General features: G+C 35.1%; 2 protein-coding genes and 1 long non-coding RNA gene across 3 annotated transcripts; 1 reads left to right on the forward strand and 2 right to left on the reverse strand.

Moving 5' to 3' along the window:
* The first annotated feature begins 2209 nt into the window (after positions 1 to 2209).
* Positions 2210 to 7628, forward strand: LOC127080828 (uncharacterized). Its single transcript, XM_051021121.1, has 12 exons — positions 2210 to 2457; positions 2751 to 2846; positions 3059 to 3229; positions 3585 to 3650; positions 4674 to 4739; positions 5055 to 5171; positions 6054 to 6259; positions 6402 to 6492; positions 6592 to 6660; positions 6777 to 6868; positions 7161 to 7224; positions 7308 to 7628. The coding sequence occupies exons 1-12, from the start codon at positions 2389 to 2391 to the stop codon at positions 7410 to 7412; spliced, it is 1212 nt and encodes a 403-aa protein (XP_050877078.1). The 5' UTR covers positions 2210 to 2388; the 3' UTR covers positions 7413 to 7628.
* Positions 7629 to 8539: 911 nt separating this feature from the next.
* LOC127079471 (proline-rich receptor-like protein kinase PERK1) lies at positions 8540 to 9822 on the reverse strand (the record flags this gene model as incomplete). Its single annotated transcript, XM_051019850.1, has 5 exons — positions 9758 to 9822; positions 9546 to 9622; positions 9158 to 9305; positions 8842 to 9003; positions 8540 to 8656 (listed from the first exon to the last, which is right to left on the reverse strand). Coding segments are annotated over exons 2-5 (441 nt in total), but the record flags the coding sequence as incomplete, so codon positions are not given.
* A 1385-nt stretch (positions 9823 to 11207) lies between these two features.
* On the reverse strand, positions 11208 to 13250 carry LOC127080829 (uncharacterized). The gene is made up of 3 exons (XR_007788051.1): positions 11822 to 13250; positions 11652 to 11718; positions 11208 to 11582 (listed from the first exon to the last, which is right to left on the reverse strand). It is a non-coding gene; the product is annotated as an uncharacterized LOC127080829 (long non-coding RNA).
* Between the last annotated feature and the right edge of the window lie 2 nt (positions 13251 to 13252).

Raw genomic sequence — 13252 nt, forward strand, 5'->3', positions numbered from 1 at the left:
AATTACGTTTTTATTGCACTTTTCTTCTCAATCTCGCATTTCTTATGTTCTTTTTTTCATCTTCTCTAATCCCTCATCTAATATGTTTTTTTTATGTTTTATTATAATGTCTTTGATATTATTTTATGCTACTATTTATATTTGTCTTTTATTCCACTTTTGTCTAATCTGACTTTTTGTATATTGAATGAAACGTTTTTGTCTAAATATGATGAATTTTGATGTTATTTAGTAATGTATGAATGACTAAACACAAAGTTATGTCATTATTTATAGGAGTATATATGGCTCAATAAAAATATTATAAAAAACCGAACCAACCGAACCAACCCAAACCGTATTGATTTGGTTTGGTTTGGTTTGATTTTATTTCTAAAAGCCAACCGAACCAAACCAAACCGCATGCTTATTTCTCTTGCGGTTCGGGTGATTTTTATCAGAAAAACCGCCCAAACCGCACCGCGAACACCCCTAACTAAAAATATGATAATGGATGGATTTGATGGATTTTTATTCTTAATGGATGGATTGGATTGGATATTTTTAAAAACAATTTAGTGGATTGTTAATGGATAATGGATTGTTTTGATCCATCCATTAACGATCCAATCCATATCCATCCAATCCATCCATTTTGCCACCCCTAGATGAGAGTCACAAAAATCCTAAACAAAATAAACTAAAGGATCATAAAATTAGATTTTGTAATAGGGGGATCAATAGTTTAAAATATCTAAACTAGGAAGACCAAAAATACATTTAAGCTTATAGTAAATTTTTTATGATATATGAGATAACTTTTTTATTGTCCTTATTAGCTTTTGCCATGGGAATGTGGTGAAAATATGAGATAATTCGTTGTCCTTATTTTAATAGCAGCATAAAGTAGAAATAAAATGGAAGAATAATAATAAAGTGGAAGGGTCGAGGAGATACATAAGTATATTTTCAAAAATATATTTTTAAACTATTTTTTTAGTAAAAATGTGTATGACTCATTTACGAAGGAACATGGTATATATGAGATGAATTCGAAAATGCATTTCTAAATTCCGGAGATATTTTTGTATCTCCACAAGACAACTCTCCGTTAGGTTGGGAGAAACAATTTCTTTTGGGGAATAATCTTTCATCCTTACATGTGCGTATCACACTTTTGAAAATCTAAAACTATCATTCAAACGTCCGGAGATGCACTCAGGACCCACCCAAATCACAATTAAAATGCATTATTCTGAGATCACCATATTTTTTTTTACCAAATTATGATCCGGAGATGCATCTCCGTATGTGTATTTGGTGTATTCGAAGATGCATATCCAAAATGTCCCTGAAAAGTTTTTGAAAACGTGGTAAATACAAATAGGAAATTATTTTGGAGATGTATCTCCGGAATCCTCCCTGAATCATATCAGAACAACACCATTGTCCACAAATTCAACTTTTGTGAGACTAACTTATATTAACATAAAATCAAAATAAAGTTCTTATATTAAAGGTAAAGGAGTGTGAAAATTCATCCATAAATAAAAAATGTCAATATAATTCATATATCATTTGTCCGAGAATACATTAAAAATACATACAAAAATTATACATCCCAATATAAACTATTAGTATGTTTAACCGTCTGCCTCCTAGTACTGCACGATATTCTGTAACTCAGAAATCATGCGCTCCACTAGGGACAACTGGGGACTGCCATCCATAAAGAGTCCAGACTCTATGATTGCTCTATCCATCTCCGCAACACGTCGATGCCGTCACGCTCTCTGCCTGCTCATCCCAAACCTCAAATACCTACTGGTTAACTGATTTAGGTGGTTTTCCAAGAGCGTCTGGTCTCAAGATAGGGTGTGACACCCTATAGAACCATCTTCGAACAACCAACACGTTTTTGAATAAATGATATTTATGGAGATACATTTTCGGATACACTTTTAATACATTTAAAATGCATCTCCAGATTAAATTTTATCGTAAAAAAAGATGCTCTTCAATTTAATTCAAGAAATGGTGAAAGTAAATGCGTCCGAAGTTGTATCTCCGGATACTAGGGACATTAAAGACTTTTCATGATAGCGTGGAAGCACTCATAAGGATGGAAAAAACATTCTCTTTTTCATTATTTAAAGTCCGGCTCAAAATATTGGTTAATGGGCCTTCTAGTGTATCGAATAGGCCCAATGTTGAAATCCAATGGAAGCTAAGAAACCATTTCTCATTTCTCAATTGAAACAACCAGTAACCAAGAACACGACATACCCAAAAGAAATCAGCCAGAAACCTAAACCTAAAACCCTACATAGTGTGCAAGCACAATTTTGCAGATATACATAATTTGAAGTTCAAAGGAGAATACTAATTTTCATTCACCACTCCTCAGAAATGGCGTCCGTTGATTCCAGAAAGAAATCACTAGTTCTGGCTCTCTCCAAGCACTTTTCATTGAATCCTGTAAGTGCATGCTTTGTCCTATTATGCAATTTTCAATTTCATGCCGTATTGCACTCAACTGTGTTTTAGTGTGATTTATCATTATTCTTTGTAAGGATAGATTTTGCTACTTAGATATAAACTCGAGTTATGAATTGATTTCAGAGGACATTAGAATATTAGTTTTGTTATCGAAATTTGAAATATTCCTCAAGAAATACTCATAGATAGTAAAATATTAGATTGGTTCCTTCAATTTGAATGGGATATACATATGTTTCATGCAAATTCCATGACTCTATCATTGCTTGCAGAGTGTTATTCCAGCTGATGGTTTAGACGGCGATATTAAGTCTCTTTACTTGAGCATCACTGTGGCATCTGGACACGAGGTTAATCATTCTGACGAGGTAACCGTATCTTCGATGTTTTACTTCTTGTTCTTTTACTGGATTCGTTGTATGCTTCTGCATGCAGTTAACTGATATAAATCCATCAGAAATTGATCATTGGTTTTGAACATTAAAATCAAATGCTAATTTCGGAGTATATGCTCCATAGAATCTATTTGTTTTGCACTTGATCGGTTAATAATTCCGAGTGGTATATTCTTCATTTTTAGGTGTTGAAGTGGGTCGCATTTGCAGAGTCCTTTCCTGTGGCCCTTGATGAATCCTTTGAGAATCTCAAGAGATTAAATGATGAACTTTCTGGAAAGTCTGTGCTCCTTGGCAATGGATTGAAACCCTCTGAAGCTGATGTTATAGTGTTTTCAGTAGTTCATCCTTCCCTGGTATGCAAGTTGTTCTATTCACCATACTTACTTGCTTTTAGAAGAGATAACTACATATTCCCCTTGAACTAAAATGGTTTTGAGGCTGGTGTTTTTTTTTTAATGATAATCTATGTTTCTTGTTTTGTCAATATATATGGATCTAACTTTTATCAACATCGATGAGACTTTTGATTTGTGTTGGGTTACTTATATCAGTGATTATGTTAGGTTAATGTTATCTTTATTTTCCTTTGTAATAAAGAGAAGGCGTTGGTATAATTTTAAGAACAAAACAAAATACATTAAATTGGTTTGTTAAACAATGATTAAACTTTTAAGCTTTAACAGGATGTCTTTGGTTGCTTATTGCCAGATCAGTCTTCCAGATACTAACAAGGAAAAGTTGCCACATGTGTTGAGATGGATTGACTACATCCAGGTATTGTTAGTTTGCTACCGCTTAAGCGTGCTTCAGTTTAGTAAACTAGTGGCTATAGCAGCGCTATAGCGTCATAATGTAGTGAAATTTGACCAAACCACCATTGTGCTATAGCTTAGTGAAATTTGAACAAAACACCATTTTCTGCAAACCTCAATCGACAACACTGCTATGCTTATATGTTAATAACTGTTTTTTTCACTTTAAAGATTGCATTGCATTGTCATTAAGTGATACTGTACACGATATTTGTGGTGATTAGTGCAATGTCCATTGTAAATTTTTGGCTTCTTGAGAAACTGAATTATAGTAAATGTGTTGGTTGCTGTTGGCTTACAAGGCTGTGTTTTATTTTCATGTTTCATTCCTACAACAAATGGCACAGACCAAATGCTATCAGTCTCTTTTAAATAGTACATAAAGTAAACCACTGGCCCTTGATACTTGGTAATGAAAATTGAGCGATACCTTCTGATGTGATCAGAAATGGTGGAAGATTCTGTTCTGCAGTTTGAATATTATTTATTGAACTTATTTAGTTCCACATGGATGCGTGAACCTAAGTTCATTTAAATGTTTTTGGATGGGAAATTCAGATGTTTTTATGAGGCAAGATAATCCTACCTTTGAGTACACTTTATGTTTTTACTAAGGAAATGCCTTTCCTAAGGTAAAAATGTAAGTGTTTGAATTTCCATAAGTTATAGTCATATATGACCTCAAAGTTGCAGTTCTAATAGTTGAGTTTCCAACATGAAGTCCAAGTTCATTTCTTAATAATTATATAAGCACGTGCATCACTAAGTTGACTAAATCAAGAAGTGTTTTAACATGTATTATACAATATCCTCTGCTTTAGTACACACTTGTTTAGCCATGTTCAATAATATGCATGCATTAACAAATAGTACATTTTATTCAGTTTTGCTTTCACCTTTGTAGTAAAACCATTTGTTAATTGTTCAAAGTTTTGACTTTCTGACTGCTATTTTTTCCGGGACCCGACTGCTATTCTTTATTCAGCACAAACAGGAATATGTAGGCTTATTTGAGGAAATAGTGTTGCAGAAGCCTGAATTTGAGCCTCCGGTGAGAAATAATTCCTTCATGACTTCTTAGTGTTCTCGTCAGTCTTTTGGGTTGCAAATGCTACTGTACTGAGGCAAAATCTGAAACCTTGTAACTAGAAGACCTCAAGTTTTCACTTCAACTTGACGGCATTTGCTTTACATGAGAATCAGAGTAATCCTGTGAGAACTGCAGATGCCATTTAGAAAAAATAATGTTTCCATGTCTGTTTTAATGTATTTAGAAGTATTATTATGCACTTTTAAGCATCATTATGGAGATTTGCCAAGTTTAATAGGCACCAAAATTTTCATTTTCTTATTATTTTTATGCTAGGTGACAAAATCTGTTAGTGCCGTGGAATCTGATTTAAAATCAAACAAGACTGAGCAAGGCATAAAGAATGCAAGCAAGCCAGAGACAGACATAAGCAAGGATAAAAACAAAGCTGAGGTAAGCCTTTTTTTGGAGAAAATTATAGCTTAGTAATTGTTGCACATGTTGGGTAGATATTATTGCATGTTCATCTAGCTTGATCCTTATGTAATAATGCCACAATACATCAATATTTTTAAAACTTGAAAATTGATCTTGGTACTACAAATCTCACAACATGGTAAAATTATATTCATTATAGATTATAGATCTATTATAGGCATGCTTACCTTGAAATGTTCTAAATTATATTCAACGATGATTAAGATACTAAATTATCCTTTTTATACTGAGTGGATAAATCATTCAACTACATGCATTAATTGTTTTTGATTGAAATGGATGGTGTATTAAGAATAATAATATTAAATGTTTCTGAATTAAATGAATGGTATATTAGGAATATTAGCCTTAAAAATTTCAAAAGTAGTGAACTTTTGCTTATAATAGTGATCAAGATTCCCTGTCAAAAAATAGTGATTAAGATTTAAAGCATTTTTTTTGCTTATAATAGTGAACTGTAACTATGCCACTATGCCGATTCCACAAACTAATCTGACATTCTAATCACACAAAGAACTCCAAATGTTGTTCCAACAGTCTCCTTCAAATTTGAAAATTGATCATCATACTTAGAATTTGACAAACATAATGCTACAGTAAGAAAATAAAAATAGTAAAATGGTCTGAATTCTGAATACTACTTTAATTCCGGGCTGACGGTTCTTGACATAGTATGAATTTCTCCGGCAGTTGTCACTTATGTGGATAATCAGTTTTTTGTTGCTAGTAAAGAGTGTTACAACTTACGATTTCTCCTATTCTTTGTCCCTTACTAATTGCATCTCAGTACAGTTGTTTCACCATGGCTTTACAATTCAATTCATTTATTTTTGTAAGGTTAACGGAAAGTCCACAGGAGACACTGAACCTGCTAAAGCCAAGTCCACAGGAAACACTGAACCGGCTAAAGCCAAAGCCAAAGCAAAAGCCACGAAACCTGCTGGCAAAGAGGTAGCTGAGAAAGAGAATGAACTTAGTGTCAGTTTGCTTAATATTCAAGTTGGATTAATTCGTAAAGCATGGAAGCATCCGTCAGCAGATAGGTACTTTGGCAAACCTACCAAAGAATCTTATGACTAAACAGAATGTTAAATTTTTTGTCATCGAGTTGATGCTTCAGTACTTCGATATGTTTCACATCTGTTTTGATGAAAATTGATATATCTATAAAATTAATTAATGCAGTTTGCTAGTTGAGGAGATAGATGTTGGCGACGCCAAATTGCGGCAGGTTGTCAGTGGTTTGGCAAAGTACTGTAGTCCTGATGAGTTAACGGTAATGTAGTTATCTAACCAAGTGTGGTGTTTGACCGTATTCGTTTTGAATTGTAATTAAGTCTTGTTGTCCTGCTGTTTGATGTTGCACTTTGCACAGAATCGTCGAGTTGCACTTATTACAAATGTCAAACCTGGAAAACTACGGGATGTGACGTCTGAAGGACTGGTATTGCTTTAGCTTGTTGTGCCGTTACTTGTTACAGATGTTCCATTGTTTTCTGTCTGTATTGTGATGGCCAATTAGTCTGAAGGGCTGTTTGTGCAATTGGCTTCTCTTTCCAGGTCTTATGTGCTTCAAATGAAGGTTCCACCATTGTTGAGCCCTTGCTCCCTCCTGAAGGAGCTAAAATTGGGGAGCGTGTGTCTTTTGCCGGGTATGCTATTTGAAATCTTTTAATTAAGCAGTCAGATGCATATTTTCTATTCTCATGACTTTAATTCTCTAGCTAAAGCATTAAAGTGAATATCACTATTTCATTCGAGTTAGCAAGAGTTAGGTATATAGACCGAAGTCCGTGGTCAAACCCCTTAAAACCTGCTGCTCGCGGGGGGGCTTTGGAGACCAATCCCTTGGAACCTGCAGCTCGCTCGAGCTTTGGAGCAATTTTTTTGGTCCATTTAATTTTTAGTAATAGTTTGCTATTATTCTTGTAATTCATCATTCAGGATTGATGGAAAACCAGAAGACGTACTAAACCCGAAAAAGAAACAGCTCGAGAAGATCACACCGGTATATATATTCTTTGCACATATAGTTATTGCTTGTATTTATGATGTTCAGAAGCTCATGCATATTCCATTTTGCGCATGCAGCATCTTTTCACTGATGACAATGGCGTGGCCACATTCAAGGGGATACCATTTATGACTTCTGGTGGACCATGCACATCATCCATTTCCAGAGCAACTATAAAGTGATCAAGACATGTCCCATTCATTGTTGTTGACCACTCAGGTTGTTAGTACTGTGAATTATTTAATGTTTTGAACTACGTGAATTTAAACGTAGTAGTACAGTAACATTTACTAGTATGTTGCCGTTGTTTTAAGATGGTCTTGAATACTACAAAAATGATCTCGAATCCAATGTCTTCAAAAAACTCAGACTATAAGAAACTGCTAAAAACTTCCAAAGTTATTGATTTTAGAACGAATAAATCATTGCTTAATCTTTAAAATTCTGTTTGAATGATGATTTTGGGACGAACCAAGTAGAGGGGAAAATAAATAAAAATTTATTATTTTTTTAGAGTGTATTTTTTTGAAATTATTAAAGAATATTTGTTATTAATATGTTTTTAATTTTAAGAGAAGAGTTTATCCAAATCTATCAAACTTGATATAGTCTAAAATATCAATATCTTCGATTTAGTTTATATAGTATAAAATTAATAGGTTTAGATGTATTTTTGGTATCTTCATTTTGACTAAAGTTATTTTTTAGTTTATCTATAAAACTGAGTTTGATATGAAGTCAAACTTGTTGAAGTAAAAGATACCACTTGCAATAAAAAACCCAGTTGCAATTTGATACCACTTATTAGGGGTGGACATCGGTTGGGTTGGATCGGTTTTCGGGCTCAAATTCCCAATCCGACCTAACCATCGGTTGGAAAAAACATAACCAAAACCGACCGGTTTGCAATTCGGTTATTTTCGGTTTCGGTTTTGTTCGGTTCGGTTTCATAATGCGGTTTATTCGGTTTTAAAAATAATTGAGCTCATTCCAAAATAAACCCAACACAAGTGGATTTTATCTAGGAAATAATGTACCATTCCTAGTGAAAACATTGAAATCGCAAACTCGCTCCAACCGATTTCTGTCGCAACTTGAGCCGCCACCAAGTTTCCTATAACAGAAACAAGGTTAACAGGGTTTGCTACCACTGATAGAAACCTCTTTTCAGTAGGTAAACTTTGAGAACAATGGTCTTGTACTCACCAAAAACAAACATGGTAGCTCTGAATCCACCTTTCTTTCTCTTCCATTCAGCAAGAAGCTTGAGCTATTCAGTCTCCTCTTGATATGCCTGCAAAACAAAAAAAATTGAATTGTAGCTTTGAATCCACCTTTCGTGAGAACTGTAGACACTGCTGTGTCCAGGTCTTACTCCTTCATTAAGATCTGCTAGTGACACGTCTCCTTCTAAGGCACGCACAACCTACGGTTTGTTCCATTATTAGACCCAAAAAGATGCTTACATATACAAGGAACTCAGAATGGAAAGTAAGACCTAGGTTTGATTTTACAGTAGCAGCACAACGAATGATAGTTTTTCTTCTTAAAAAGACAGTTCAAAAGGAATGGAGTGCAGTAATAAATGATAGAACAAATTATTCACTTTACCTGGCTCATCCTTGGTCGACGCTTTGCTGAGTGGCGTGTGCAAGCTGCAGCACATGCTACCATACGCGTCATCTCACTAGGGTCAAATTCATTCTGAAGTCTTGGATCAATCAGAGAATCTAAATTATTTTCTTCTAAAGCACGCATGAGCAAAGGCCTAGCCTGTGATGACAATATGTCATCTTGTTCTCTTCCAATAAAAGAAATATTACACAGAAAACTCTTTATTTCATAATATATTATAAATGACTGAATTTTCAGTTGCAAATTATATTTAGCCCTCAAGAAAAGAGGAGGATGGTAACATGACACTTACCCATTCCACCAAACTATCATCCATGTAAGTCTGATTTTTATCAACCGGTCGACGTCCAGTTAATAGCTCAAGGAGCATGACTCCATAAGAGAAAACATCTGATTTGTCTGTAAGTTTTCCACTTGCTGCATATTCTGGAGCCAGATACCTGTAAGAAAGCAGTAATTGATAATTCATGAGTTTAGCATATCAGAACTGATATTTTGACACAAATTTAACAACTAATTTCAACAACAATTTGATTGGTTAACGCAGTTCTAAACCACCATATAGCACATTTCATGCCCTTTAATGCATTAATTCAATCTACCATAAACAATAGCAGATTAGAAAATACATTTCTTGCAATATCCAAATTTTGAGAGGAAGGGAATAAATTAGTTCTTACCCAAAAGTCCCCATCACTCGAGTAGAAACATGAGTGTTGAGATCGGAAGCAATCTTTGCAAGACCAAAATCAGCAACCTGTTAATAGAAATTTGACACTAAATTATAACTAAAATCCACACTTCATATTAAACAATTATTGCACAGAACTTCTTAGGGCATTTTAAATGGAGCATCACCACTGCTGCAAGGAAGATATATTAAAGAGCATACCTTTGCTTCAAACTTAAAATCGAGAAGGATGTTAGCAGCTTTAATATCACGATGAATGATCTTAGGATGACCTACACAAACAGATAATTACAATAAACATTGAGTTTGACAAAAACTAGCTTTGCTGAAAAAATTACAGTCAAGTACAGAGCATAGAATCTTCATGAAGATAAGCAAGTCCTTTTGCAGATCCTAAAGCAATTCGCAATCTTGTTGGCCAATCCATCGTTGGTCGTCCATTTCCTGCCGTTAAAAAATAATCATAAGAATTAAGAACACTTCTGGCATAAGCATTGTGCTACACAAAAGAATGACAAAAAAAAAATACCATGTAAATGAAATTCCAATGTATTGTTGGGAACAAACTCATAAACAAGTAGCCTCTGAAACTCGGTGCTGCAGTATCCAACAAGAGAAACAAGATGTTTATGATGAACACGGCTAATATCAAGGAAAGAAACAGATCTTAATTCACCCAAATGAAATAAAACAAACAAAAGCATGTACTATATCAAGAGCTCAATATTCATTCATATTAACTGTTCCTACATGATCTATAACAGTGTGCTTTATGATTAAATGAGAAACAACATGCTAGTTTAAGACAACCGAGCCCCTTTCTATCCCTATTTCATTCATTTCTATCATTCTTGCATCATATTTTCAAATCATGAATTGAGTGGCATCTTAAACTAGTGGAAATAATGCATCATGCTTGTGAAAACAGAAAACAGAAAGTTACCTGCATATGTGGGCCAAGGGATGCTTCCACAACCTCTGGCAGTACAGTGTAGTTCCCATCAATATAATGCAAACGAACCTGAATGTTGCTGCTCCCCACCTGAGAAACTGGCAAGGGGTGTTGCAGACCAGAAGTTCGGCGACAGAGGTCCATAACTACTAGAAAAAGAACCTTGACCTGCATTACTAGTGCTTTAAAACCTCAAGTGAAATAACAGTTCAACTGCTGTAAGCAAAGGAATGAATTGCCATGGTTTCCAAACATTTATGTCAGTCACAAATAACAAAAATAAGATATTTTAGGCAAGTTGTAACTAAGTTATACCTCTTCAAAAGTATACCCCTGACCTGCATTTCCAGTACCAAATCTTGAACGCCCTAGAGACTGTTCTTCACCTCCTCTTGACCTAGGCACAAGCTGAACTCGTCCTGTCTGATTGTCATCTCCAGGATGTCACTGTCCTTCAAGACTTGAGCAATCTTTGAATAAATAAAACTTCAACCAAACACATGCATGATCCATCAAGCATACATGACATGAAAATGTGCAGAAATGCACATGCACGCAGATTATGAACAGTTAACTAATCTTATAAAAAGTTTACTAATCTTAAATCATACCTTGGTGCGAACCCAACACACTCAATGGAACTTGAATGAGAAGGCACAAAACTAACAACCTGCCAATAGGATATAAGGTTTCTTAGAAATCAGGCAGAAAGCTAAATTTATATGCTCAAACGTCTTGGTTAGTGGTATTACACAGGCAAGAGAACATTACACAGGCCATCTCCTCAAGTAACATCATCCCAGTATACTGCACCACCAAAAACAGATTAGCATAACATGCAGTATTCAAACTCAGTTTGTAAGCTTGAGCACAAATGCAAAAGAAATACAAGTGACATTATGTTTGTGTACTTCGGTAAGAACAATTGCATAAGCCCAAGACAACGTGCCTGATGACCAGCAAACGCAGTAGCTACTGAAACGGTTCCATCCTTAGTTTCAAAAATGACTCCAAAAAAGAAAGGCTTGTCTTATTGAATCACAAAGTGACTCCAAAATATTCAAAAATTCACAGCTGCAAATCAAATCAAATCAGTATAGTTAAACCAATGTAAGACATAAAACAAAACTATATTTTTCATACCTAGGCGAGAATTAAACAGGCCCAGCCTGTGTAGGAGCAGCTGCTCCACCAGTAGCTACTTGAAACTCTACAAGTTATTTAAACATACGTTAAACATATAGCAAGAGGCTTAATTTTAACAAATATTTAAAATAATGTTAAAAGAGACAAAGTTTTCATTAATAACGTACCTGAAACAATTGATTCACTAATCTCATATTCTTCAGTCATATTAAGGACATTTAGATCATTGTCAGAAGGCTTCAACCAGTTTTGAGTACATATAAGCGCTTCGACCATATCTGGACTCAAAGAGCTCCTATAGATATCTAAAATCCTCCCCCCCGTGCTAAAAGCACTTTATGAGGCTACACTAGAAACAGGTGTTGCCAACACATCCCGAACCAAGGTTGCTAATATAGGATAACGGGTGCAATTTTCCTTCCACCAATTAAGAATACTAAAATTTTCCCCCTCCCCGCAACAAGGGTCACCTAAGTACTTCTCTAGTTCATTTTCATTTTCAATTGTGTCTTTTTCCTTCAGATGTTTCTTAAAAGCATTAGCCCTTGTAAAAGGTGATGGTTCTTTTGGTTGGGAAGATGCTTCTCCAAGGGAAGTGCTCCCTGGTGCACTTAAAGGACTAGCCCCAACATTCTTATCATGATCAGATTTATGCCAATTATATAGTTTAAACAAACTAGTTTTGACACATTCAATATTTTTCTTGGCAAGGTCACTAGAATGCCCATACATATCATTAAAAGACCACTCAATATAGTTAAACTTAAACCTAGGATCAAAGATCACTCCATAGTAAAGAAAATGATTCACTTTTCCCACATCCCCCCAATACTTATCATATTTAACCTTCATATGTGAAATCATTGGAGCCACATAAGAATTCAAGTTAAATGAAGCTTCTTGAAGCTCACACAAAATTGAAGACAAGTTATGAAAAGCTAAATGCAAGGACACTTCTTGCGAAGTTGAAAACACTTTGGTTGCCTCATAGAAGGTTTGTAAGAAACCACAAAAGCCCTAACTTTTTTCCAATCCTGAGAACCGGGTGGACCGGTAAGGAGGTCAAAATATTCGATGTATCCAGGATCCTCATCAATCATATTGTCAAATGCAGCTTCAAACTTTTCAGCAGCATCCAACATTAGGTAAGTGGAATTCCACCTTGTAGAAACATCAAGACAAAGTTTTTTTTTACAAGTTATGCCCGCAAGTTCAACACACTCCTTAAACTTCATAGCTCTTTGTGGAGAAGACCTTACAAACCTAACAACAGTGCGAACTGATTCAATAGACCCTTCATGTTCTTTTTCACCATCTCTCACTACCAAGTTCAAGACATGGGCAGCACACCTCATATGCAAATAATCACCTACACCCAGTAAAGCATTCTTGCTCTTAAGTCTTCTATCCAAATAACTCACAGCCACATCATTTGCTGTTGCGTTATCCAGGGTAATTGTAGACACTTTCCTAAGCCCCCATTCCCTCAAAACGTCCTCGACTTTCATGCCAATGGTATCACCTTTGTGATTTGGAACTAAAGAGAAACTAATAATTTTTTTTTGGTACTTCCAAGCAGTGTCAATGAAGTGTGCAGT

The sequence above is a fragment of the Lathyrus oleraceus genome, chromosome 5 (assembly GCF_024323335.1).
Source record: "Lathyrus oleraceus cultivar Zhongwan6 chromosome 5, CAAS_Psat_ZW6_1.0, whole genome shotgun sequence".
In the NCBI taxonomy this organism is placed as follows: domain Eukaryota; kingdom Viridiplantae; phylum Streptophyta; class Magnoliopsida; order Fabales; family Fabaceae; genus Lathyrus; species Lathyrus oleraceus.